Genomic DNA, 25,464 nt, shown 5'->3' with positions numbered 1-25,464 from the left:
AGAGAGAGAGAGAGAGAGAGAGAGAGAGAGAGAGAGAGAGAGAGAGAGAGAGAGAGAGAGAGAGAGAGAGAGAGAGAGAGAGAGACAGACAGACAGACAGACAGACAGACAGAGACAGAGACAGACAGATAGACAGACAAGGACAAAAACAGACACACACACTCACACGCATAGAGGGGGAGGGAGAGAGAATTGATGGACCACTGGTTTAGGGCCGACTCGCAGCGATTTCGAAGCTGTTATCCAATTGGTTGGCAGAATCGTACCGTTATAATGAAATAATACAAATAAACTCTCTAAGTTGCTGTGAATAATGACAATCGACCAATCGGATATAACCTTGCAAACACGCTGCGAGTCAGCAGCTGGTTTATGGGACACAAAATAAAGCAGGCAAAGGAAGAGCTGCAAGGTGATAATACTTTTCAACACAATAATTTTTTCGGACCAATAGAAAACTCTTAACTGTGTTTAATCGTTATAAACTTAATACCAGCAAAAATGTATGATCAAACATTAGCGTGTGTCAACTCTTTGTGGATACGGTACCGTAAGTACACCATTGCGAGTAGGTGAAGTATAACAAAGAAAATATCCCGATATCTTATTGCGCTTGAATACCTTAAAAATGACTGTACGGTTCAAAGAATAGTTTGAATGTAGCCATTATTTCACAACTAATAATACACTACGTTGAACGAGGAATGAAAACCTATGAATGCTATGAAAACCTACGACAAAAAGGGTGTATCGGTTGCACTCACCATGACAAAACGATATCAGCTCACACCGTAGTAGGTGACACTATATAAGGGTAAGTTGACGTGAGAAGTGAGGCGATCCGAGCTTGGTGCTACTTAGCGGGCAGATATACAGACTAACGGTTCAAGTTAAAGAACCCGGTGAGGAACATTTTCTAGCTTCTTACTTTAAATAGTGGTTGTTGTTTGAGTTGAATATTGTGAAAATATCGCTTGCTCAAACTGCTTGGCGATGACATAAAGCTTAAACCTACTGTCTGTGTAATCTTTTTTTACTATAAACACATAAGATACCCGCAGGGGGCATAAATGTATACATTTACATGTGAAGTTCATAATTATCATACGCTACACATCATATAAATCATTTACTGCTCTGCTGCTCAGTTTTCGACCGTTTAACTGTCGTGTTACGACGTCACAGTGCAAACCAATTTAAAGTGCCTTGAATCGTAATAAAGGGAAGATACGTGTGTGCACTGTACGTACGTTGGGGAGGTGTAGACAACCTTTGAAAGCCCAAAAAGTGGCTTTGCTGTCTATTGCTACTCCGAATAGTTACTTAGTGATTATTCATTAATCGATACAAATGATATTTATATTAGCAATGAAAATATCTTATGTGTAGGTCCTTTTAAAATTTAGAATAAAGGATTTTTCCCGCTCGTTTTCTCGATAAATTTGTTTTTATCTTCTAAATTTCTGTAAACAGGATCACGGAGTTTAAATTATGGGAAATTTCAGTGCGTTGTTGAGTTGCTTGTTGGCGCTCACAACCTTGGAAGATGCAGTGCATGGTGATGCGGACTACAATTCACGGAGTCCACGAGACTTGCGTCCAAGATTTGTAAAACGTGAGGTCCAAGCGCCAATAATCCATGCCGGCGATCCAGGTGCACGATTAGACGACGAATACATCGTCAAACTTCGGGTGAGTGTGAAACACGGATTTTGAGTATCTCTACTGTGAGAAATGTGGTTAGACGTGCAGGTACACGGAATTTATGTGCGTGACACTTTATAATTATACATGTACTAATTGCTCACACTGAATACGATACAATAACTTTAAAGGAGCGATATTTGTAACTCATGTTGATATTTAATACTTGAAAACAATGATATTGTCTTATCCTCCTCCCTACAATATGCTGAATAATATTGTAGCTTTGTCAATACCTGTGAATTTTGTGACGTCAACCCCGAGATTATTACTGATAATATGTCCGATTATCATGGCCCAAGATGTTTTCTACAGCTACAAATTCACTTGCATTGCCAAAACTATAAAATAATAGCAATAATGTACCCCCTCCCGGCCCATAATGGACTCAAGTAAACTCTGCATTACATAATGCATTCGGCTTTGCCTCATACACTGTCTTGTAGAGTTTATTTTCGTCCATTATGGGCCGGGAGGGGATACACTATTGCTTTAATACAAAGACTTAGCACTGCTAACACAATGCTTGGTGTACCATGTGAAATGTTGTTTTTAACAAATAATTCCATCTTGGACTAAAATGCAAATGTCAATAGATGATTGCACTTTACAAACTTACATATTTCAACTGCGAGACATTTCCACGTCAACAAGACAGTAGAACAAGAAAATATACAGTACAGAGGGAAATGGGAAATAAAGTCAAAGATGGAGATAATATATAGTTTAAAATCTGTTTACTCAGGATGATATGACGGATGACGACATGACGGCACTCGAGGACAATCTTAGCCAACTTTGTGAAAAGAGAGGAATTCGTGTGGATTTTCATGAAGACATTAAAACACTGATGAAGGGATTTACGGCCAGGCTTCCAGACGACGCAGTTGAAATAGTAAGACCCAATTACGCCAAGTTGTTCTTGCGCAGAAATTTGCCGTACTTTTTAAAGGGAAACAGTCGTCGGAACAGGCGCCTGTGCGAGTTTCTTGTTTACAAACTTTCTTGTTTACAAACAATTATGTATTTCGTTCACGATATCTCGATGAACATCATAATCATGGCTGCAACATTTAAATTATACTACGTAGATTATGACAGACATGTTTTAACTTTCAGCAATCACCATCGTACCTTGGATACAGCGTTGCCATACGACCTTTAAGAGCAGTTCTGACGACTGTACCGCTTTACCATGCACTTCTCAACATTAACTTAAAGTAGACCGCGCGTCGGGGACAGTAATCGCACTCTAAAACTTTTACAATATTAATTTGGCCTACCACTAGTTTTGGCTCATTTTGAAGCCTCGTATAGGGTAAATAAACTTTTCACCGGGTTCTGTCAAAGTCGGGAATTTTATATTACCCATAGATATATATAACACAGGAATTGAAAAGTCTTCCAATTTCGAGGCGGATACTGCCTTAAGTTGGTAAAGTAGGCCGATGACAGTGCAAAAAAATCAGCCTTGGAACTTGTCACGGTAAAATTGAATGGCCAGCCTCAACGATCAAATCATGAGGTGTATTTTTAACTCGCTTTCATGCAAGATGTTCAATGGTTTGAATCCCTTGGTGGTTATACTGCAGAACTGATGGAGATTCCTAAAGTTTGATAATTTTTTTGATTAATTGATCGATTGATTGACTGGTCGATTGATTGATTGATTGATGAAGCTAAGCTTTACCTGTAGCAATAACGGCTTTCCTTACAGTTGCGATGGCTTGATGGCGTAGAATTTGTCGAAGAAGACGAGTCCGTTTTAGAAGACGCCATACCGTGGGGTTTGGACCGCTTAGATCAATCTCATCTTCCCTTGGATGGAACTTACAACTCCAACATAGGTATTTATCATCTGCACCAATGGTTGCCGTAGACGAGTGTATTGATCAGAAACAGAGAGTAGATCGATTCTTTACGCTGATCTACCACTTCACGATTTCCACGTCAGTCTTGATATAATCAGTTCTAGGGTTAAGTGTTCTCACAAACTGAATGACGAACGCCCGCAGCGTCCTAACCATGCATATTTATTGCCTTTAAGGTGACGGTAAGGGAGTCAATGTGTTTGTTATTGACAGTGGCATACACTATTCTCATGTTGAATTCGAGGGACGGGCAAAACCGTTTTTCGATGCGTTTTCGGACACAAAAGAGGTAAGATTACGTTTTGCGAGCATTAGTTGTTTGTGTGTTCGATGAGTGCTAGTATGCAGCGGAATCGCGGAGATGTGGTGAATTTCTGTTGTAACAATGGGGGCGCTGCATCGCGATGTCACACTCTCAGACCTTTCTCAGTCCACACAGGGACTTCATTCCTTCCCATAAATTTTAGTGTTTAATCACGCAGTAGTGAAATTTACTATTATTTATATATTGTCCTGGGGTGTTTTCACTGAATTACATCCTATGAAAGGAGTGAATAGCTATATATAAATATATATAGCATACCGGATATTAACTTGGTGAATGTGTAGGGCAAGGAATGCAAGCAGGGTTCACTAGCTAACAATTGAAGGTTTTGGTGAATCCTAGATAGAGGCAGTTCCCGAGATAAGGAGACAGGCCGTTTTCATTGGTCGCAAAGATAATGCCCAGGGCTAAAGCGTTGCAGGGCGCATGCGCAGATTATTGCCATGCTGCCTTACGTTTTGAGAGGATGTAGTAGGCGACGCTCCCTGCGTTTGATTGATTCTTCAGGAATCCTGTCGAATCACGTTATGTTACAATTTTTCAGTGTACGAAATGTTACCCAAGCAGCTGCACGTCATGAAATCGAAAAACTGTATACGATCTTTAACACCGGACCGCAAGTGTAATGTAAGCTAGCAAAACCCACAGGTAAGTGGAGTTGCCGTGTACGCTTAGAGACACGCTTACGGTCCCCACATTTGTGGAGGGACCGTGATAGAGAAACTACTACACGGCAACTCCACGTACCTGAGGTATAACCGGGTCCCTCCTCAAATGCCATGGGACCTAGCTATAACGTTGTGCTACATCGATTCTCTGAGTGCTGTTCTGCACGGTAGGGGGAGAGAAGCGGTAACATTTGATAATTTTTAACATAATGACCGTAGTCATCAAGTTATTGTGATGGGGTTGAGTGGATGTCGGAGAGTGAAAATTGTCCGTAAACGACAAGAAGTCAAACACTGATGAACAGACTGTGTTGATATTTGGTACAGATGTTAGGACCATGTTCAAGGTTCCGATTCCTCAAAATGGTGCCAAACGAATCAGCGGTTAGATAGATATGGGAAATTGTTGACCCTCTTTTTCTACTAATTTATTTTAGGGGCCTTCCATATGTGTATTTTTGGAAGGTACACCAATACTGCACTTTGGACTGTTTTATGAATTATGGAATAGAAATGAGTGTTAGATGAATGCTAGAAACATGCAGGATGCACTGAATGGAAGTATCAGAGATTTCCATGCTCTTTTAGGCATCAAAAGCGATAAAAATAACATATTTCATATTTTAGATTCTCACATTTGAGACGACCCTAGGCATTTGTCATATTATCTCATATCTGCTCACTTCAATCTTCAGTAAACATCCTTGAGTCAATATACAGACTTTGACATTCACATTCTAGAGATTAGCCTGTTCACCCACAGTTCCCTGGAAACAGGTCCAAGATCACCATTCTGATAAAAATTAGAGGAATGTTGACAAAGGTTAACTTCGGAGACTGATTTTATTGTTTTTGAGAGAATGGGCGATTCTATTTGGATTTTCTTCAATATATTCTTACTTCGAACACTCTATTGAACTTGTCTATACGATACAAATGAATGTTGACAAAAGTGGGCTTGGAGACAGATTTTATTGTTTTTGAGAGACTGGGCCACTACAGTTGCAAGAGCCATACCCCTGTCTCTTTTCAAATTAAAGTGTTGTTTTTGGAATTTCTTCAATATATTCATACTTCAAACACTCTAATGAACTTACGTTGGTAACAAATGACAGGAGTGTTGACAAAGGTTGGCTTCAGAGACTGATTTTATTGTTTATGAGAGAATGGGCATTATAGTTGCAAAAGCCATGGCCCTGTCTCTTTTCAAATTAGAGTGTTGGTTTTGGATTGTATTCTATATATGCTTACTTCAAACACTCTATTGAACTTATCTAGGATACAAATGACAGGAATGTTGACAAAGGTTGGCTTCGTAGACTGATTTTATTGTTTTTGAGAGAATGGGGCATTATAGTTGCAAAAGCCATGGTCCTGCCTCTTTTCAAATTAGTAGAGTGTTATTTTTGGAGTTTCTTCAATAAATTCATACTTCAAACACTCTATTGAACTTATCTAGAATATATATGACAATGATGTTGACAAAGGTTGGCTTCGGAGACAGATTTTATTGTTTTTGAGAGAATGGGGCATTATAGTTGCAAAAGCCATGCCCCAGTCTCTTTTCAAATTAGAGTGTTGTTTTGGAGTTTCTTCAATAAATTCATACTCCAAACACTCTATTGAACTTATCTAGAATATATATGACAGGGATGTTGACAAAGGTGGCTTCGGAGACAGATTTTATTGTTTTTGAGAGAATAGGGCATTATAGTTGCAAAAGCCATGCACCTGTCTCCTTTCAAAATAGAGTGTTGTTTTTGGAGTTTCTTCAATAAATTCATACTTCAACACTCTACTTGAACTCTATTGAACTTATCTAGAATATATATGACAGGGATGTTGACAAAGGTTGGCTTCGGAGACGATTTTATTGTTTTGAGAGAAAGGGGCATTATAGTTGCCAAAAGCCATGCCCCAGTCTCTTTTCAAATTAGAGTGTTTTTTTTTTGGAGTTTCTTCAATAAATTCATACTTCAAACACTCTATTGAACTTATCTATAATATATATGACAGGGATGTTGACAAAGGTTGGCTTCGGAGACTGATTTTATTGTTTTTGAGAGAATGGGGCATTATAGTTGCAAAAGCCATGCCCCAGTCTCTTTTCAAATTAGAGTGTTGTTTTTGGAGTTTCTTCAATAAATTCATACTTCAAACACTCTATTGAACTTATCTAGAATATATATGACAGGGATGTTGACAAAGGTTGGCTTCGGAGACTGATTTTATTGTTTTTGAGAGAATGGGGCATTATAGTTGCAAAAGCCATGCCCCAGTCTCTTTTCAAATTAGAGTGTTGTTTTTGGAGTTTCTTCAATAAATTCATACTTCAAACACTCTAATGAACTTATGTAGGTAACAAATGACAGGAGTGTTGACGAAGGTGGGCTTCGGAGACAGATTTTATTGTTTTTGAGAGAATGGGGCATTATAGTTGCAAAAGCCATGCCCCAGTCTCTTTTCAAATTAGAGTGTTGTTTTTGGAGTTTCTTCAATAAATTCATACTTCAAACACTCTATTGAACTTATCTAGAATATATATGACAGGGATGTTGACAAAGGTTGGCTTCGGAGGCAGATTTTATTGTTTTCGGAGAATGGGCAGAATGGGCCATTATAGTTGCAAAAGTCATGCCCCTGTATCTTTTCAAATTTAAGTGTTGTTTTTGGAGTTTCTTCAAAATATTCATACTTCAAACACTCTATTGAACTACCTGACGCCCTCACGTGTGCCTTATATGTGTTGTTTCCGATAATTACTCATTCTAAGTGGCGATATAGAATCTAATCCCGGGCCATAGTCAACTAAGCATTACAGAGACAATGTCTACCAGGGTGCAAGAACTGTGCAGTCGCTTGATATCACTTGAAGAATTGAACACTGACAGCGGCAAAACCGGAGAAAATGATGATACGATAAAAGATATAATGGATGAACTTGGTACTATGAAATTGTCTATCTCCGGTCAAATAGAATCCCTTTCTGATGAAATAAATAACAAAATAGGACAAATTGAAGCTGAAATGATAGAGGTCAGGTCAGAGCTACAGCGGAAATGTGAACATGTTAAATTACTCGGGTATGAAACTGAACAACTACGAACACGATGTTAAACTCGTATCTGAAGCCGACTGTACTACATCGCAATCAAAACGCAATGATTTCATTGTTTATGGAGTTCCTGAGCCTGCAAACGGTAAAGAAAGCTGGGATGATAGTGAGGAGAAAGTGGAAGCCCTACTGAAAGACGAATATAACATTGACGGTGTGGACTTTGAACGTCCTCATCGGCTTAATACCCCTTCCCTTCCGCGACCAATCATTGCCAAGTGTACAAGTTTTAAACAGAAGGAATAGTCCGGGGTCAATTGTCATTCCGTGTGTTTTGAGTGAAGATTTTTGCCAACCTAGCTCATCGATTTACTTAATGGCCAAGTTTTACAAAAAAAATTGTTGGCATTTTTTCTGACAACTCTGAAGGTCATTTCAAGGTCATTTCCTTAAAATCGACAAAATTTTTTTTTTCAGCTAAAAAAAGATTTTATGGCCAGTTTGCAACCATATTACCTTTGGAAACATGCATTTTGATGTGAATTATTCCTTACAATCATTAACATTGAGGATTTTTGAAAAAAAACCCGGTTATTGTATTAAAATATATAGAATTACTTTACCAAAGATCAATTGAAGGTCAGTATAAAATTTCTTTCTAATTTTCGTAGAAATGCCTTCCATATCTTAAAACATCACAATGATTATCTTGTATACAATTTCAGATTCATAAAACTTATACAACATTCTCAGGAAGTCAGATGTCTAACATTTCCTGTCAAAGGTCAATGACTTTTAATGCCATAATCTCTAATCTGAAGAAAGTTTTGTTATCAAAGTAACACGATCACACAGCAACTTCAAAACTTTCATAACTCTGCATGAGTGACTTTCAAAAAAAAACAGACGATTTTCATGCTTAAGTTGTTAATCATTATCAAAATCATCAACAAAAGTGTCACTTATAGGAGGTGAACAGTTCGGACAATAATTTTCATCAGCTCACAGTGACACATTTCCGTACATGTGATGTCATTGCATTCGTCTTGCAAGAGCAGATATTTGTTTTGCATATATTTTGTTTACAAGAATATCTGATCAAATGCACAACAGCTTCAGGGAAAGGAGGAAGCATGCTTACTATGGGTGTGAATGTGTTTTTCTCCAGCTTCCATTGTTAGTTTGCTGGAGGTGGCAAGTCAGATTAGACAATGATATCATTTTCCATATCATTGTTTGATAATGGGCTCTGAGAATTGCTTGGGTAAGACTGCCTTTAGCTGGTGTACTTCTTGAAAATGATATTGCTTTTCTCAAAAATTTGGTAGCTTTGAACGGTACTCTTACATTTTTCTCTGTACTTTCCTCAGCAACTCCCTGTATCTTTAGTAGCATTTAGCAAAACCAGTTCCGGTTCACTGTGTCGTGCAGATTTTCCAAATTCCAATCTTTTATGTGATCAGTTATAATTTTCTTTAATTTCCTATTTCCAATTGATTGGTTCACAATTCCATGTTCCTTACGTATTGCCAAATATGATTCATGTACTTCACCCAGCTTTAAAACTGAACCTTCAGCTAAAGAATTTTCCAACAAGGAAACAATTGATATCTGCAGCAAGCATGGTGGTATTTATCATTACAGACATTTGCAGATCCAGTCTCACACAATGTGTCTGCATTTGTGTTTAAATTTTGCAATACATTTTCAATGTCTTTAGTCCAACATCTTTTGTGATTGATATTTAATGTCAATGGTTTTAGCATCCTTTGGATCTTTTGCACCACTGAGTCTGACTTTTAACAAGTCTGATTTTCCTTGGTTTACTGCTCTCTGTAGTTTTTCCCCAGCATTGAATGAAGAATCCTCATGGAGAGGACCCAAAGGAAATATATATTGTTGACAGAAAAAACACATGCTTTTGTCGTATGTACTAGCTGATGATCTAGTGAAAGCAGCTTTAGATTCAGGTGAACCAGCACTTTACATGGTAGATGAGAGTAAAGTTGGTGTACAGGGTCGTTCACGAGCTAAACCTATTAATACAGAGCTATATCATCTTGCTCTAACGCGTTTTCATAGCGCAATTTTGCTCTCTGGAGTAGACCTTTGTGGCAAGTATTTGCATAGCAAGCACCACAATCTCGAAGGGAAGAGGAATCATCATCCTTGAGTCTTGAACATTATTGGAAAGAAATTATCACAAACTTCACCTCTCTGGTGAACAAACCCCAGCACTGTGTCATATTCAGTGGGATATGTGACACAAGCTCACCACTTGCTTCCTGACTTATCAGGCATAACGTCCTCGTTTCGGAGTAATGAAATGCTTTTTTACTGAAAGTTTTGAAGAAGTTATTTGCATGCAATGCCAGTTATGTGAAATATGTATATGTGAAATGGAACCACTAAATGTCAAGATTCCGTGACAATAAAATCTCGAGTGAATAGCCTTTGGATAACGGTTTCTGAGAAACTACTAACACCGTATATGACTAATCTCGTCGTTTTTAACCCTAAATAATCTACGGATTTCCAGTGTCTCACAATAAAGGTTCAATCCATTGTTAATGAATCATTTTTCGTACTCAGTATCAATATTTTAACAATGGGTGTCTTGGTTAGTACAACATTGTGCGTACTGGAGTTGATTTTCAAAAGCCACAGGTAATAGCCTATATTTCTCAGCGCAGAGGCTTAGTTGTGATAAATGGCTTCTGCATGTAGCCTATGATTAGCAACAAGTCTCTAATCCCTGCTATTGTTAGGAAAAAGTACAAATCGTTTTATATGACTTGGAGAGAAATGCGATGAAAAGGGATAACTTACTCTCAATACAAGCAGAGAGTACACAGTGCTAGCTGCACAGCAATCCTGTCTGCTCTAGTGAAATTTTGCATGTGGTCTGGAATTTACAACCTACCAGAGTTGGTAATACTGCGGATGGCTTACGCCGAGATGCAGGGAAATTTATGATGTAGTTGTCAAGCACAGTGCATGTTGAAAACCGGTCTGTGTCAATATTTAACACAGTGCATGGAAAAAGATGTACAACTGCAATACAAGCAAATCCTTGTAATTGCATATAAATTCATATAAAATGGTAAAAAAACAAAAACAATAAGGTTTTTTAAATCTTTTATGAGCTGTGAAGTTCCCTTCCATCACTGAAGGTATTATAAAGTAATTTGGTCAATGAGTATAGCCATTTTGTATGCACTACCATGCTTAATCAATGGATTTTGTGGAGTAACGAATGACCTTGAATTTGACCTTGACGAAGTGGAAAGAAAAAATGCCAACAATGTTTTTTGGACTCTCCAGATATTAAGGAACAAAATGATATATGTTGACAAGAGTCTTCACGAAATGCACACGGAAGCCAAATCATGACAAGTGACCCCGGACTAGAACAGGTGTTAACAGCTGCACGGAAATGCAAATACTCTAAAACACAATACCCTATTGCTGAAGATTTCTATATCCGTGTTCGTAACATTAGAAAGAACTTATCGAAATTGTTAGACAAGCCCGGCAAAACAACCAACGATGTAGGCTTTCTTTATATGATAGAATTATTATCGAAGGTAAAGTGTTTGTGTATGATACAATGTTAACGATGATATCAAACCAAAAGGTAGATCAAAATAGGGTCTAGGCCAAGGTCTAAAGTGTAATAAAATAAAAAATACCGCAATTATACGGTGTCGCTCAAATTTGATCAGAATTGGTATATACCAGTATGGGTTACCAATGATCAACAATAAATGTTGTTTCTATCTGTTCAGTGGAGGAAAATTCTATGTTGATGTTATGACAATGATTTCTGCACAGTACAACCAGAAAAACAACAAGAAATATTTAAACCAGAAAAACAGGAATGACAAACGTAATTAAGGTCTGAAACTTTAGGTAGGTCTGAAACTTTAGGTACTGGAGGTCAACTTTAGCAACATGCATAGCAGAAACAAGCCCCTCTTAGTTTGAGTATAGACGGTCTTCGCCCCCTCTACTGTCTATGGTTTCATCAGGTCTGTTAATATGTAACAGTTCATAAACAATGACAGGAAATGATTCAAGATCAGTGGAGTTGGCCTGTTTCTTACTGGCCTGCACATTTGCAGGATTTCACTTTTTCTTACCTCATTTGCACATTTTTGACACTGATGTGTTCATTTGAACAAATTCACATCTCAACCCCTACATCTACCTGTACACCAAATACTGAGACGGTAGATTTGGCGGTATGGGAGCCTTTGTGTGTGACGGACATACATCCGCACATACCACAAATCTACAGACATGCAAATCAGATGCAAATGAACTGATTCAGCTTATACGATAACCTCACATTGGTATACCAAATGTGAGCTAAAAATGATAAGGATGTCTTCTCTAAAACTTGTATCTGTGAAAACCATTTTAATACTGCTGTTGATATTTCGACTAATGTTTTGAAGACACTGACACTTAAAATTCGAGGGCTAAGGTTTTCGCAGATGAGTTTCAATCAACAATTGCAAATCACAATATCCTTGGATTTGTAGAGACCTGGCTTAGTGGATCTGATGAAATGCTATGTATTCCTGGTTACGTTGGTTTTAATATGCCAAAGGTAAAACGATGTAAACGAGGGCGCAGGGCAGGGGAGTTGCTGTCTATGTTAGTAATAATATTGTAGACGGTGTCACTCAATTGAAATGCAATTTGCAACATGTAATTGTACTACTGTTTCAAAATGATTTCTTTCATTCTAAATCATCTACAGATATTGTTTACTTTGTGTTTACACTGCACTAGAATACTCGACTATATACCATAGTTTACTTGACGTAAACGGAATAGTGCTCCTCGAAGAGTGAATGTCAGATATATTGTCTGATTATCCTGATGTAAATGAAATTTTAACAGGAGATTTAATGCAAGAACCTCTTCTGAGGATTGCAATATTTTAGATGATTCTATTGATTATTTATCATTGGAATCATATTCCTGTGATACATTTACCTTTCCACGCCAATCAAAAGACAAATTAAGTCATCAATAACTTTGGTAAGTCGTTTTTATCACTTTGTAAAATATTTGATATTCATATCGTAAATGGAAGTTTCGAACCAGACATTCCTGGAGAGTATACATGTATCTCAAATAATGGGTGAAGCGCTGTTGATTATTTAATCATCTCTACTGATTTATTTAGAGCTGTAACATATTTTTCAGTTATTGATATTGATCTGTCTGATCATTTTACCGATTGTATCAAACATTGAAGTGAATATGTGTATTCCATAGAGTCTTCAAAAGCCCTCTGTAAATGAGTATGAGGGTACACGAAAGGCTGTCAAATCTAAATGAAAATTATCTGAAAGATATTTTTATTGAGCGCATGAGTGCCTCAGAAATGTGGGATAATGTACGTTTTGCGTTTGATATTTCTGATATTTCTAGCCGTATAAGTATATGTGTGATATTTTTGAATCTGTTGCTGAAGAAATGAAATACGAACAACGAAATTCATCAATATTCATCAGTACACATGCCCCATGGCTGGTTTGACCTGTGGTGTCAACAGCTGAAGTCTGTGAAAAACAAAAATCTTCGTAACTTTCGTTTACGAAATACAGAGTCTGATCTTTCTAATTACATAGAAAGTAAACGTAAATTCAAAGCTTTCTGAATGCAAAAGAAACAAGAGTATCACGATAACATTAAATTGTCATTACTGAAGTAAGGTAGATATAGCAAAACATTGTAGGATACACTATAGGAAAACATTGCGAGACTGGAGCGAGAAAATGACGCTTTCTCGCAATTGGTGAGAATCTCTTGTTATTCTCACCGCAGTCAGTGAGAACTTGAGCTGCGAGAAATACACTCCTTAGTGAGAATAAAGTATGATAACAGATTCTCACCAGTGAGACTGGAAATTCTCACCAAGCATGGTGAGAATATATCATACTTATCATTCACCAGTGAGAATCAACCAGACTCACCATTCACTGGTGAGAATCAAGTAGACTGAGTCTCGCTGTTCACTGGTGAGAATCAGCCAGACTCGCTGTTCACTTTACCAGTTAACAGCGAGTCTGGTTGATTCTCACCGATGAACAGCGAGTCTGCTTGATTCTCACCGGTGAACAGCGAGTCTGCTTGATTCTCACCAGTAATGATGAGTATTATACATTCTCATCGTGAAAATTACCATTCTCACCGTACTTGGTGAGAATTTACAGTTTCACTGGTGAGAATCTGTTGTCATACTTTATTCTCACCAAAGAGTGCATTCTCGCAGCTCACCGGTCAAGCGTCACTTTCTCGCAATTTTTTCCTATAGTGATAAGTTTAAATCATTGAGTACAATATGTTTAAGCCCTGAAATCTCGGTAAATGAGTGGTTTGAGTATTAAAAAAGTATTTCAATCCCTTTGTCGGATGACACTATAGCTCCTGATTTATCTATGGACGACACCTATAGTGAATATAACTCAATATTAGATAGTGTTATTACAGCAGACAAAATTCACAAAGCTATTCAGTAACTTAAAGCCAGGAAAACACCGGGTTTTGATGGAATGCCGGCTGAATTTTTCAAAGCTACTGAGGATGTCCTCCTATCATACCTTGTTAGACTTTTTCATTTAATCTTTAATTCCGGTAGTTTTCCAGAGGAGTGGACTACGGGTGTTATCGATCCACTTTATAATTCAGGAGACACTTAAATGTAAATAATTATACAGGTATCACGCTTTTAAAGGCCTTTGTTGGCACCAGATTGTCTCATCAGAAAATTAAGATTACAATTTCAAAAGAAAATAAAAGGCTATCAAACCTCCATAATCCTCTTACAGACTAGAACAAAGACGATCCCAGGGATCGCAAACAGTGCCTTTAAGCAACTTTAGCAAATTATTTACCATTATTTTGTATAAAATATTAACGAATGGGCCAAGGCAGAAGGAAAACTGTCAGAGTGCCAAACAGGTTTCAAAAAAGGATATTCAACCTTATATAATATTTTTACTTTATATTCCATAGTCAAGAAATATCTTTGCAGGAACGGAGGAAGATTTTACTGTGTTTTTGTTGATTTTGTTAAAGCATTTGATACCGTAAACAATACGCTGTTATTTACGTTACTCCTACAAATGATGTACAAGGTAAAATGCTTTTAATAGCATATATAATGATGTTAGTAGAACAGGTCAGCATATCACAGAAAACTTTGATTGTCTAATGGGAGTAAGATAGAGATGTATCCTTAGCCCCTTTTTTGTTCGCTGCTTTCATAAATGAACTACAAAGTATTGTTGAAAACGCGGGTCACATGGACGTTCAGATAACACAAGAATTGTAAGATATTTTTCTTCTGCTATATGGATATGCGGATGATATAACTCTGTTTGCTGATACAGTAGTAGGCCTACAAAGACTTCTAATTTTACCCAATTTGTTTGCTGATAAATGGAAAATCAAAGTAAATCTTGCACAAACAAAAATCTTCAGAAATGGTGGGATATTGAAAAAGACAGAACAATGGTTTTATAAAGGGGAAAAGGTTGATGTTGTATCGTATTATAAATATCTTGGCATTGTATTTTCTGGACGTAATGATTCGTTTAAGGCCACCAAAACTCTAGCAGACTAGAATTATTTTCTTTATATTTAAAATCAATAGATATCGAAAGGCACTGTCACAGTCCCAGTTACGTTGTTCCAGTCACAAACTATTGATTGAAACTTGTTCAAGTTGTAGTAAATACTTAGTGCGATCAGAACGTTCGTGTGAAATCTGTGATAGGCCTACTCTTTCTATTGATGGTGAATTTCATTTTCTGTTCGAATGTAATCTTTACCACTGACAATCTACAGATTCAGTTTCTACCGAATTGGGCAATTAGAAACCATGGTCTACGAAATGTAACGAAACTCTTCATGAGTAAAATTATATGTAATTTAGCAAAGTTTACCTATCAAGCTTTTGAATTAGGGAAAGAAGCCTTGGTATTATTTACGTAGTGGTGTAATCTGTTTATGTTTATGTAATTCTTTTATCTGTATTGATGTTATGGGCTGAAGGCCTGAAGACAATAAAGTTGTTGTTGTTAAAAGATGTAACATTTTCTGGTGCAACGAATTTCTGAAGGCAGTGCATTCCACAGAAAAGGAGTACGTACCGAAAAAGCTCTGTGACCATAAGACTTATTAAAATAGCCGTGAGGAGGAGTTACACGCAATTTCTTAGAAAATCGTAGATCTCTTGTCGTTACATACAGGTCAATTGAATATTTCAAATAAAGCGGTGCATCGCCACTAACAATCTTAAAAGAAGTTATTAACTAATACGCGCTTTCACAGGTAACCAGTGTAAATCAATAAAAACAGGAGTGATGTGGTCATATTTATGTGTATCTGTGACTAGACGGGCTGCTGCATTATGAACAGACTGCAGACGATTTAGTTGGTCATTTGAAATACCATAGAACAAACTGTTACAATAGTCGAGTCTGGAGGTAACGAATGCATGGATGAATTTTTCAGTAGTGGGCTTGTCCAGTAATTTCAATACGAATTTTACCTAAAAGATAAACTACAACGTTTGATTAACATTCGAAGTGATATAAAACGTTGAGTATATGGCTTTCATTTTACATTTTAGCAGTGATTTTACTAATTTGTAATGAAGCCATGGCAAAAATAATTTAATGGTCACGACCATTAATTCATTGTCATCATGGTTTATGTATCGTGTCTAAAACCGGGGTCAAATATATGCATGGTCACCAGTGTTCCCTCTAAGGTTTTGAGAGGGTGCGCAACAGTGTTCTCCCCAGGATTTTTTGAGAAGAGGGCGAAGACGTGGTGCGAAGCACCACAAGCGACCGCGTCAGCGGTCGCGGGGGGGGGGGAGGGGGGGGGTTCCCCCCTCCTGCCGTTGGAGCTTTTGAAAAACAGCGATTAAAATGGTGTCATTTGGTGGCACTTGGGGAGTATTTTTTTCAGATTTTTTTCGTATAAAAAACTCAAAGGAAAGGAGATCTGAGACAGTGTACCATAACTTTTATTACAGTTCACTGATTTCAATTATGAAGATTTCATTTTTGAAAACGAAAACGTAGCGAGAGACATACATTTATTCATCGATGTCAAAATTATCACCATAACACTCAGGTTTGGGGAGCATTTTTTCAGATTTTTTTCGTACAAAAAACTCAAAGGAAAAGAGATCTGAAACAGTGTTCCATAACTTTTATTACAAACGAAAACATAGCGAGTCTAGAGACATACATTTATTCATCGATGGCAAAATTATCACCATAACACTCACGTGTTCTCATCCTGATACAAGTCCGACCGAGCCTAAAATTAGGTTGTTTTGCTTTTGGAAGGAATACACAAACGAAATTCTAACCTCCTATAAAAACTTCAGTGTACTCTGCTGTCCTTGGTTACCCTCAAGCTCCTTGCCATGTTTACTCAGCTAAGTCGGTTACCTAATGCACGGTCCCTATGGAGGGACCGTGGCTAACGTAACGTTACGGACTGAGCCATGCAAATATGGCTGCCTTCGATGAGTTGCACGTGGGCTTATGATCTCGGATGACATCACAAACTCGCGAGATTTGCAAGATCGATGAGAATTACGTTTGCAGTCTGCAGGATCGACGCTCACGCTCGCATTTTGCTTGTAAATCACTGTCAACTTTTTTCCCCGTACATTTTATTGTTTTATTTTTCAAAAATTCAGGGAGAACACTGCCGCAACTTGAGATACGCCTGATTGCCTCACAGGTAGGTCCATTCATTTATATGCTAATTTATTGAGGCACGTCACACCGTACAATGAACGTTGGTGGCAACTGCGCCGCAAATGGGCGCTAAACTCGAAACACGGAAGTAAAATCTACGCTGAGATCGCACATTTCGCCCCGAGTTATCGTTTCCAAAACTCATACCGATCGAAATGACTGAGACTAATGTTGCGCAAAACATGAAATTTCACTGCGAGAGCAGTCGGAGACACTGCGCAAGTAGCGCGCAAATAAGCCTTAGCGGGAACACTGATGGTCACCCATTCATTATCTTTCAACATGTCAAACAATATAAGTAGTATGTTGCATTAAACAAACTTTATGTAGAAATGGCCGACTTTGTCCCTTTAACATATGGATACGTTCATATTCAGGCGTATGTAGCAAGAGACTGACAAGAGCAGAAGTGAAACGGAAGTGAGAGCGCCTCCACTGTTTGAAGTGTGGCAACGATGTCGGCCGGGCCGACATCGTTACAGCGATGAAAACGCCCTGTCTCCTTATCTCGCGAACTGGTGTTCTGGAATCCTAAGTGGATCGCAATTTAACTCTAGAGAGGGAAGCATAGAGAGCGCCCTCGGGGGACGGATCTTTCAGTCTACCCTCTTCCGTACCTATCATGTCTTTATGTCATTGTTGTGTCTGTTGTTGAGTTTCTTTCTTTCTTTAACTCCCCTGCAGGGTGCGGACTGCGACGGTCATGGTACGCACTGTGCCGGCATCATAGGCGGCAGGACGGTCGGCGTCGCCCCTGGCGTCAACCTCTATTCTTGTCGGGTGTTTGACTGCAAGCGACAAGGATCATTTAGCGGTGTAATCAAAGGTAAGTCATCGCCATAGCCGTGCTTTCTGCTATGCAAGGTGACTAAAAGTTTGTCAAAGAGTTTGATATAAATTCTTGCCATTTTGTCATGATATCCTCAAAAACTGGCCGGCAAAATCGAGCTCCTACAGAGGCAATTATGATTGACGCTGTTAGCGTGACGTGGTTGAGGTTTTCGCTAAATAATGCTCTTTTTTGTTTAAATGGATACTCTTCTATAAGCTTACTGTATCTTCATAAGTACTTAATTCACTTTGCGACTACTGCTTCAATAAATCAGTGACAACCCAGACTTCTTTAGCAAATTCCCATGTTTCCTGATTTGCATCTTCTTGTGAGCAACAAATTCATGAACAGTGTTCCCAAAGTGACTCTGCATGTTTACAAACGTATCGTCACTAAATATCTTACCTCCATTTCTGTCGTTTGATAATACAAACAATTGTAAATGTGGCTCAAAATCAAACGACTAAAACCATAAAAACGGGAGCCTAAACTTTGCATGAGATGATTGGTCCGTCACAACCAATGGTCTCCCTTATTTAGTAGAGTTTAGACTAAAATGACGAGAAAACCCATAATAGATCGGAAATAATTAGATTACTGGAATGCTTCAAATTACCATATACTCCAGGTATGGATGTCATTGCTGCTTCAAAGATAAAACCAAGCGTTGTATCTATGTCGCTCAGAGGCGGACGTTCAAATGCAATAAATTTGGCGGTGAAGCGTCTGACGGAGGAAGGATACATCGTCGTAGTGGCTGCTGGGAACGATGGCAAAGACGCATCGAAATATTCGCCTGCATCGGCCGAAGAGGTATTTTTCCATGAAAGTCCATTGCACCAAAATACGACATTTTCTCGGAACAGCACAAATTATTGGCGATAAGTTGCTTTAGGCTGGGATGCGTGCTTCTGATTTGAATCTTGAAACGACGAACTATTAAAGGTTTCACTATTTAAGGAGTAAATATTTAAAGAAAGATGAAAGAACTGAATTTTGTTTCAACTTTCGCATTCTAAATCTGATCAACATGATGGAACTCAAGCTGAACGCAAGTCACTCCTGCTAACATACGGTGTGATGAATTAACAAGGAACGGATCGTACACTCCTCTTTACTCAAAGTAGTATGCACCCCTCACACGAAACTAAAATGGTTAAATTTTGCTCAAAGAAACTTTGAACCATTTTCTTTCATAAAAAACAATGAAAATGGACGGGGGAGACACCTCGCACATATTTAATAAACAATAACAAAATACCTCAAATTTGCCGATACTTGAAATTCACAGCCATGAACATTTTATTTCGACAGGCAAAAGTTCACATCACACCAGCGACACCTCGTACAGGGTCCGGTCTGGCACTTCGATGGCAGCGCCTTACGTATCTGGTACGTGAACGGGAATAATATTTTTAATGTTGAAGACGAGCAAGTCTCAGGAAGACACTAGACTGTCTTCAAAGCTGCATTTCTCTATATCTCCTGTGAATAAACAGAAATTCTAATTTTTCATCAGTCGTTAAAACGAGACCGCTGCAACAGTCTCACTGGCATTTTCAGCTCAATTATTCGAATTCATGCGCAGCGAAATTTCTATGCATTGTTTTGCAAACTAACAAAATGTAACGGAAAAATACAACTTAACGATTCATTGTTATATATACTGTAAGATTACCGACTGCAATTTATGCTACAAAAACAGTCAACGAATCAACTTTTCTATCGAACAACACAAAAGTTTTCACAGAAGTAACCCCGGTGCCAAGTGAACTTAAGGTAGGAACAACACAGAAATGGTTCTGCATTCATTGTGATGTGAACCACATTGTGGAGGGACTGTGTGTGAACCAAATCATTGTGAAATCTGCCTACTCATTCCGTACCACTAAAAACCTGACGTCGCACTGGGACTCTTTGCACAGAAAATAAAATGAAGGCCCACGCCCTATCGCTGACCCTGTTATACTCAACACATGCATGTCACATTCTTTGTCAATACATAAATGAGTACAATGAAAACGTTTAAGTGAACACAGTAGGCATACAGTGCGCACCAATGTGTTCCTGAATAAAAAAACTTCGTTTTGTATGATAACAATGCATATGATGTATTGGCAAGATAAAAACCGGGCTTTTCAAGGTGCGTGCTCATAGTAAAATAGCTTTAATAGCTATCTGCTTTATTGGCATCCACCTGTGTACATGCCATCGTTCTGAAGGCCGTAATAGATTTATTTTTATCGGTTGCATTGCCCTGGTATTCAAAATGGTGTGCATTACACAAAATGTTGCAGCCATCGCCACCGGTAACTTTTGAACCTAATTTAATAGGAGGACGATTTCAACGGAGTCTTCTTTTCAGGTGTGGTGGCGCTGTTGCTTCAGCAAGACCCTTCACTGACGCAGGACCAGGTTGTGGAAGTCTTGGTGCAGTCTTCTCGGCATGGTGCAATTGATATGTCAGTATTGTCCGGCAGTGACCTAGATGAGACTCCAAACAGATTGTTAGCGATCCCATCATCCTTTGGTGCAGCTACGACAACAAGTAGGTGTTACGTCTTAGAGACTTCATTTTAACGCGTACGGTGTCGTTTGCATCATTTGCCATCAATATAATATCGCAAAAATGCCCTCAATTATATGAAATAAAATTCGATATCTACTCACAATACGAAAAACGTTGGCAAATCATTCTAGCGAAGACTCTTCTGGCATATATACACTCCATTTGCACAGGACGCGCACATGAATTGGCCAAAGTAGGAGCGGCGAGATTCTGAGAAACAATTTCACTATTTTTCCCGGCCTTACGAGCAAAGGCACATCAGTAACTAAACATATTGCCACACCTTAAGAACAGTGGAACCACCCTTTTCAGGTTGTAATCTTCCTGTCTAAATGAGTTCATAAATAGTAACGTGGTGATTCTAATACGGCTTAGCTAGAAACCATAATAGTGTCGAGTTTAACAAAACATAGGCTATCGAAGCTAGTCTCATCAGTTTTGCCCTGTGCACAGTCTCTCCACCACGTGATGGAGGCACTGTGCTCTGTGTATCAACGTAATTTCATCAACTGTAATATCATTCTGAAATGTCGGAACAGAAATGGTCGCATCAAAATTATTAAAAAAAAAACCAGTTTCCCCGAGCAACTTTTCGTCAGAAATACCAGTACTCGCTAACTTAATGCTTTTGATGGAAAAAAACACCTCCACCTCAACTGCAAGAAAAAACAATTTTAGTGACCCATTTAAAAAAATGGACATTCCTGAACTTTTGCATACCACGGGATGACGTTTTGTTCAGATGGCATATGCCCCGCTGATATCATCAAATTTATACCATCGATACTTTAAATAGCCAATTTTGAAGAGACGTAAACACGTCATACCTTCAATCGTGTGTCACGTTTATTTCAAGCGAGCATACTCAATATTGAAAACTGAGCTTCAGACACAATGTGATTGTGCCTACAGGCAACATGCTTTCATGTCTTGGTAGACTAAAAAGCTCCTGTGACCGGACGCATGACGCGATGAACGGTTATATGGAAACTACCCCTGTATGGTAATCTGCTCGTATGCCCGTAGGCCGAGGAAATCTTCCATTTGTCGTCTCACACAAAGGGGAATCTATTTAAGTTTAAAAGGCGTAAACTGGTATTGTGAAGAAGTGTGACCGACGATACTCTTAAACGGAACAGTTGCCACGAAATCACTTCATAGTCAAATGGAGTCAAGCACTCACTTCCCGTCGTACGCACACATTATGCCATATCGCAGTGTAATCCCAGCTCTTTCACTCATGACAGCGAACGATCAAAACTCGTCCTCTTCTGGAATTAATTGCTCACTTGTACAGACAAATACTATTGCTAATTAATACTTTTTTCAACAGATTTGTAGTGCGTTCTATATGCAATGGCATTATCAACTTCTTATATATTGGAACGATTAAAAAGTCAACATGATCCGAGTCCTGGTTTCGCCTAACAATTCATTTACTCCACATTTGCCAGTTTGTGTGTCACCCTCTCTAACCTGTATGGATTTAAGTCTATGTAAACTGTTCGTTTTCTCTGCAAGGCATCAAATTAGTTACCTCCATCCAATCGAATCGGCAAAAAATCTTACATTTTCTGATGAATATGTTACCAAGGTGGTAGGAAAGTTGTTGAATCGCTGACGGCTTGAACATATAAAAACTAATTAAAGTTGGAATTTCGCGTAAAATGGCAACAAGACATCATCTAGGCAGGAAATATGAAAAGCTGCTCGCCCGATCAAAATTGTGCCTTCCCTGATATCCAGTGTGCATTGTCTCCCTGGAATCTCAAACCAGGATTTACCGCCTTTTACTTATGATCGGGGCATTTATCACTGAACAACTATCTGCTCGAGATTTGTGTAAGTGGTGGTGCTCGGATAGTCGTCCCTCATCCCTGCATACGATGGCGATAGGATCAGGCCATGACGCCATTGAACCATTACCAACTCACAAAGTCCTGTGTATGTGTGCCAAATTAATGAAATTACGCCATCGTGGCTCTCAATCAATGAGCTGAGTAAGCTAAGACGTATGGAACTGCATCTGCACCAGTCTGTCCTGTGCGATGATAGGCGCGCCCTCTTAATTTTCATTCAACAAAATTTAGATCTTTTATCGTTCTTTTTATTTTACGAATATCAGATCTCACCTGATAACTAATTTGTGTTTGATCGAAATCTTACTTTTGTTTATTTCAGATGCAGCGATGTGTACGAACGAGTGTCGCTATCGCAGTGACGGCATGTGTGACGATGGCGGCCCGGGGTCAAAGTTCAGAGTCTGCCCCTTGGGCTCAGATTGCGATGACTGCGGGCCACGCTGAAGGAACTTTCGCAAATACTGAGAGAAATCGACCGTCACCGGGAATGCCACGTTATTCCCCAGTGATGTACTTTTAAAAGGGGAGAACACTTCCTCCATTTGTAATTTCTTTTTCAAAAAGTATTCAAATACGACCCTTTAACCATATTGCAACGACCGTAACTTGGATACCAAAAGATCATCACAACGTCACAGCAATAGTACACTATCAACGTCTGTCACCTCCACAAATGTAATAATCTCCACAAATGTAATATCAACCACAATTGTAATAAAAGCAACCACAAATGTAATAAAACTGTCAACCATTAATGTAACAACCTGCAACCACAAATGTCATAAACAAATTAACCATAAATGTAATAAAACTCAACCATAAATGTAATAAACTTGAACTTACATAATGTGATCATTTTATTATCAATGCTCAAAGTAAATGATAACTTTAATAAGACTAGTGCAATGTTATTGCATACTTTCCTGCAACTAGGTTTTCTTTCCGAAACACAGAATAGAATACTTTGAGAACGCTATCAGAAAACGGCAAGGTACCGATCAAAGCGTTAGATAATGGAAGCGGAACAGCAGTTCTAGACACTGATAATTACATAATAAGGAAGCGTCAAAATAACTCGTCACCCAGTGATACCACACAAAGTTTATGACAGATGACTCAGAACAAATAACAGAGAAATATGCAATCTTATGATAGAAACTTACGACACAAAACAAGTTGACGAGAACATGTATCCATGTTTAAATCTAGTAAAAACAATACGAACACTACCTTGAACACAGTAGAACAAAATTAGACATCCTAACATCCCCAGTGAAGGAACAAACATCAAGTGGGACAACATAGGAATACAGAAAATCTATCGATTATTCCACACAATTTATGCACATAAGATGAATTTGATGCAACTGATTAAGAAAGTACGGCAAATTTCGTTAAAAGGCGTTAAAGGATCGTAGTGTTATAGTGTTATACAGTCTCCTCCACTGTGGAGTAGAGACTGCACTGACGTTCAGATTACAGCTGCGTCTCGCCATGGCCAATCGGTTTTGTACCAAAATAGGGAAACGTAAAATACATTTTCAAATGTACAAAACACACTAAACGCAAACAATCAAGGTATGAATAATGTATGGAGTTGCTTTCCTTATTACAAAGATGAATATTTAAGGGCTAATTCCTCAATTGCAACGACAAAATAGATTTATTACATTTATGGTTGACAAGTATTACATTTATGGGTGATTTTTTTATTACATTTATGGTTAGCATTTATTACATTTGTGGTTGGTGTTTTTATTACATTTATGGTTGATTTTTGTTACATTTTTATGGGTGATATTACATTTATGGGGTGCACTTTATTACAATTATGGTTGATATTACATTTATGGAGATTATTACATTTGTGGAGATTACAACGTCAACGTGAAGTTCCTCAGGGAAAAATAATCAACCAAATAGAAAAACATTCTTAGCAAACTGTAAATGTTAGGAAAACCAGAGAAAAATTTCGCCATAGGTATGTGCTTTTCGGGGTAAGACAAGATTTAATTTGTAAACTCGTCTGTTTTACTTTATGCTATATTGTTTCTGGTATCCACGTGTTCCAAATAAAATGCCGTGTGCAAGTATATAGCCTCAGATATCACTACTATAAATGGCATTCCATGAAAATTTTGATCAGAGAGATGTTTCACTTCAATAAACTTGAAAATGAAAATGTTCTTCCTTCTTGTGTCGTAATTTGATCTTGAAATCTTCATGGTAATTTTCGCTAAAAAGATGACCATGACTTGTTCGGCAGGATTTCAAAGTAGAAAGCGTCTCAGAGACAGATATTTTTACTCTCAATTTTTTACAATTTTCTTCAAGGTTCTTCTACCACTTGTGGGGTGGGGGTGGGGGGGTCATTTTAAAGCGCTTCGAGGCGCATACATGCGCTACCAAATAACGAAGTTCGCGAGCAGATACTAGCAACGAAGGCCAGATCGTGATACATGTAGATGCATCTTTTTCCAGAACACGCGGTCACTCGACACCATAAACGCTTCTTTTATCTCCTCTTCATAGAGGAACTCCTAAACCCAAGTTACATTTGCACAGTATACAGGTTATTGACAGCAAAACGTTTGGCCGTTTTCTACTGTTATCTTTATAATTTTCAACTTATTTTGTACAAAAACTAAATTTAGCGCTGTATTTATCAGAAATAAATTCATGGCGAGATTCGTCTGCCAATCTATGCTAGTTTTGCCCACTGTAATGCCAGAAAATTGAAGTTTCAAATCTCAGCTTTGGTGGCCGGATGAG

At 38.3% G+C, this 25,464-nt stretch overlaps 1 protein-coding gene across 1 annotated transcript; it reads left to right on the top strand.

The window, feature by feature from the left end:
* Nucleotides 1–793: 793 nt before the first annotated feature.
* On the top strand, nucleotides 794–24,864 carry LOC139122369 (aqualysin-1-like). Its single transcript, XM_070687759.1, has 10 exons — nucleotides 794–902; nucleotides 1,474–1,692; nucleotides 2,450–2,599; nucleotides 3,422–3,551; nucleotides 3,752–3,864; nucleotides 18,114–18,255; nucleotides 18,890–19,074; nucleotides 19,576–19,653; nucleotides 20,627–20,809; nucleotides 23,012–24,864. The coding sequence occupies exons 2-9, from the start codon at nucleotides 1,492–1,494 to the stop codon at nucleotides 20,663–20,665; spliced, it is 1,038 nt and encodes a 345-aa protein (XP_070543860.1). The 5' UTR covers nucleotides 794–902; nucleotides 1,474–1,491; the 3' UTR covers nucleotides 20,666–20,809; nucleotides 23,012–24,864.
* The last annotated feature ends 600 nt before the right edge of the window (nucleotides 24,865–25,464 follow it).

Source organism: Ptychodera flava, chromosome 22 (genome assembly GCF_041260155.1).
Source record: "Ptychodera flava strain L36383 chromosome 22, AS_Pfla_20210202, whole genome shotgun sequence".
NCBI lineage: Eukaryota > Metazoa > Hemichordata > Enteropneusta > Ptychoderidae > Ptychodera > Ptychodera flava.
This window is presented reverse-complemented; position numbering and strand designations above follow the sequence as displayed.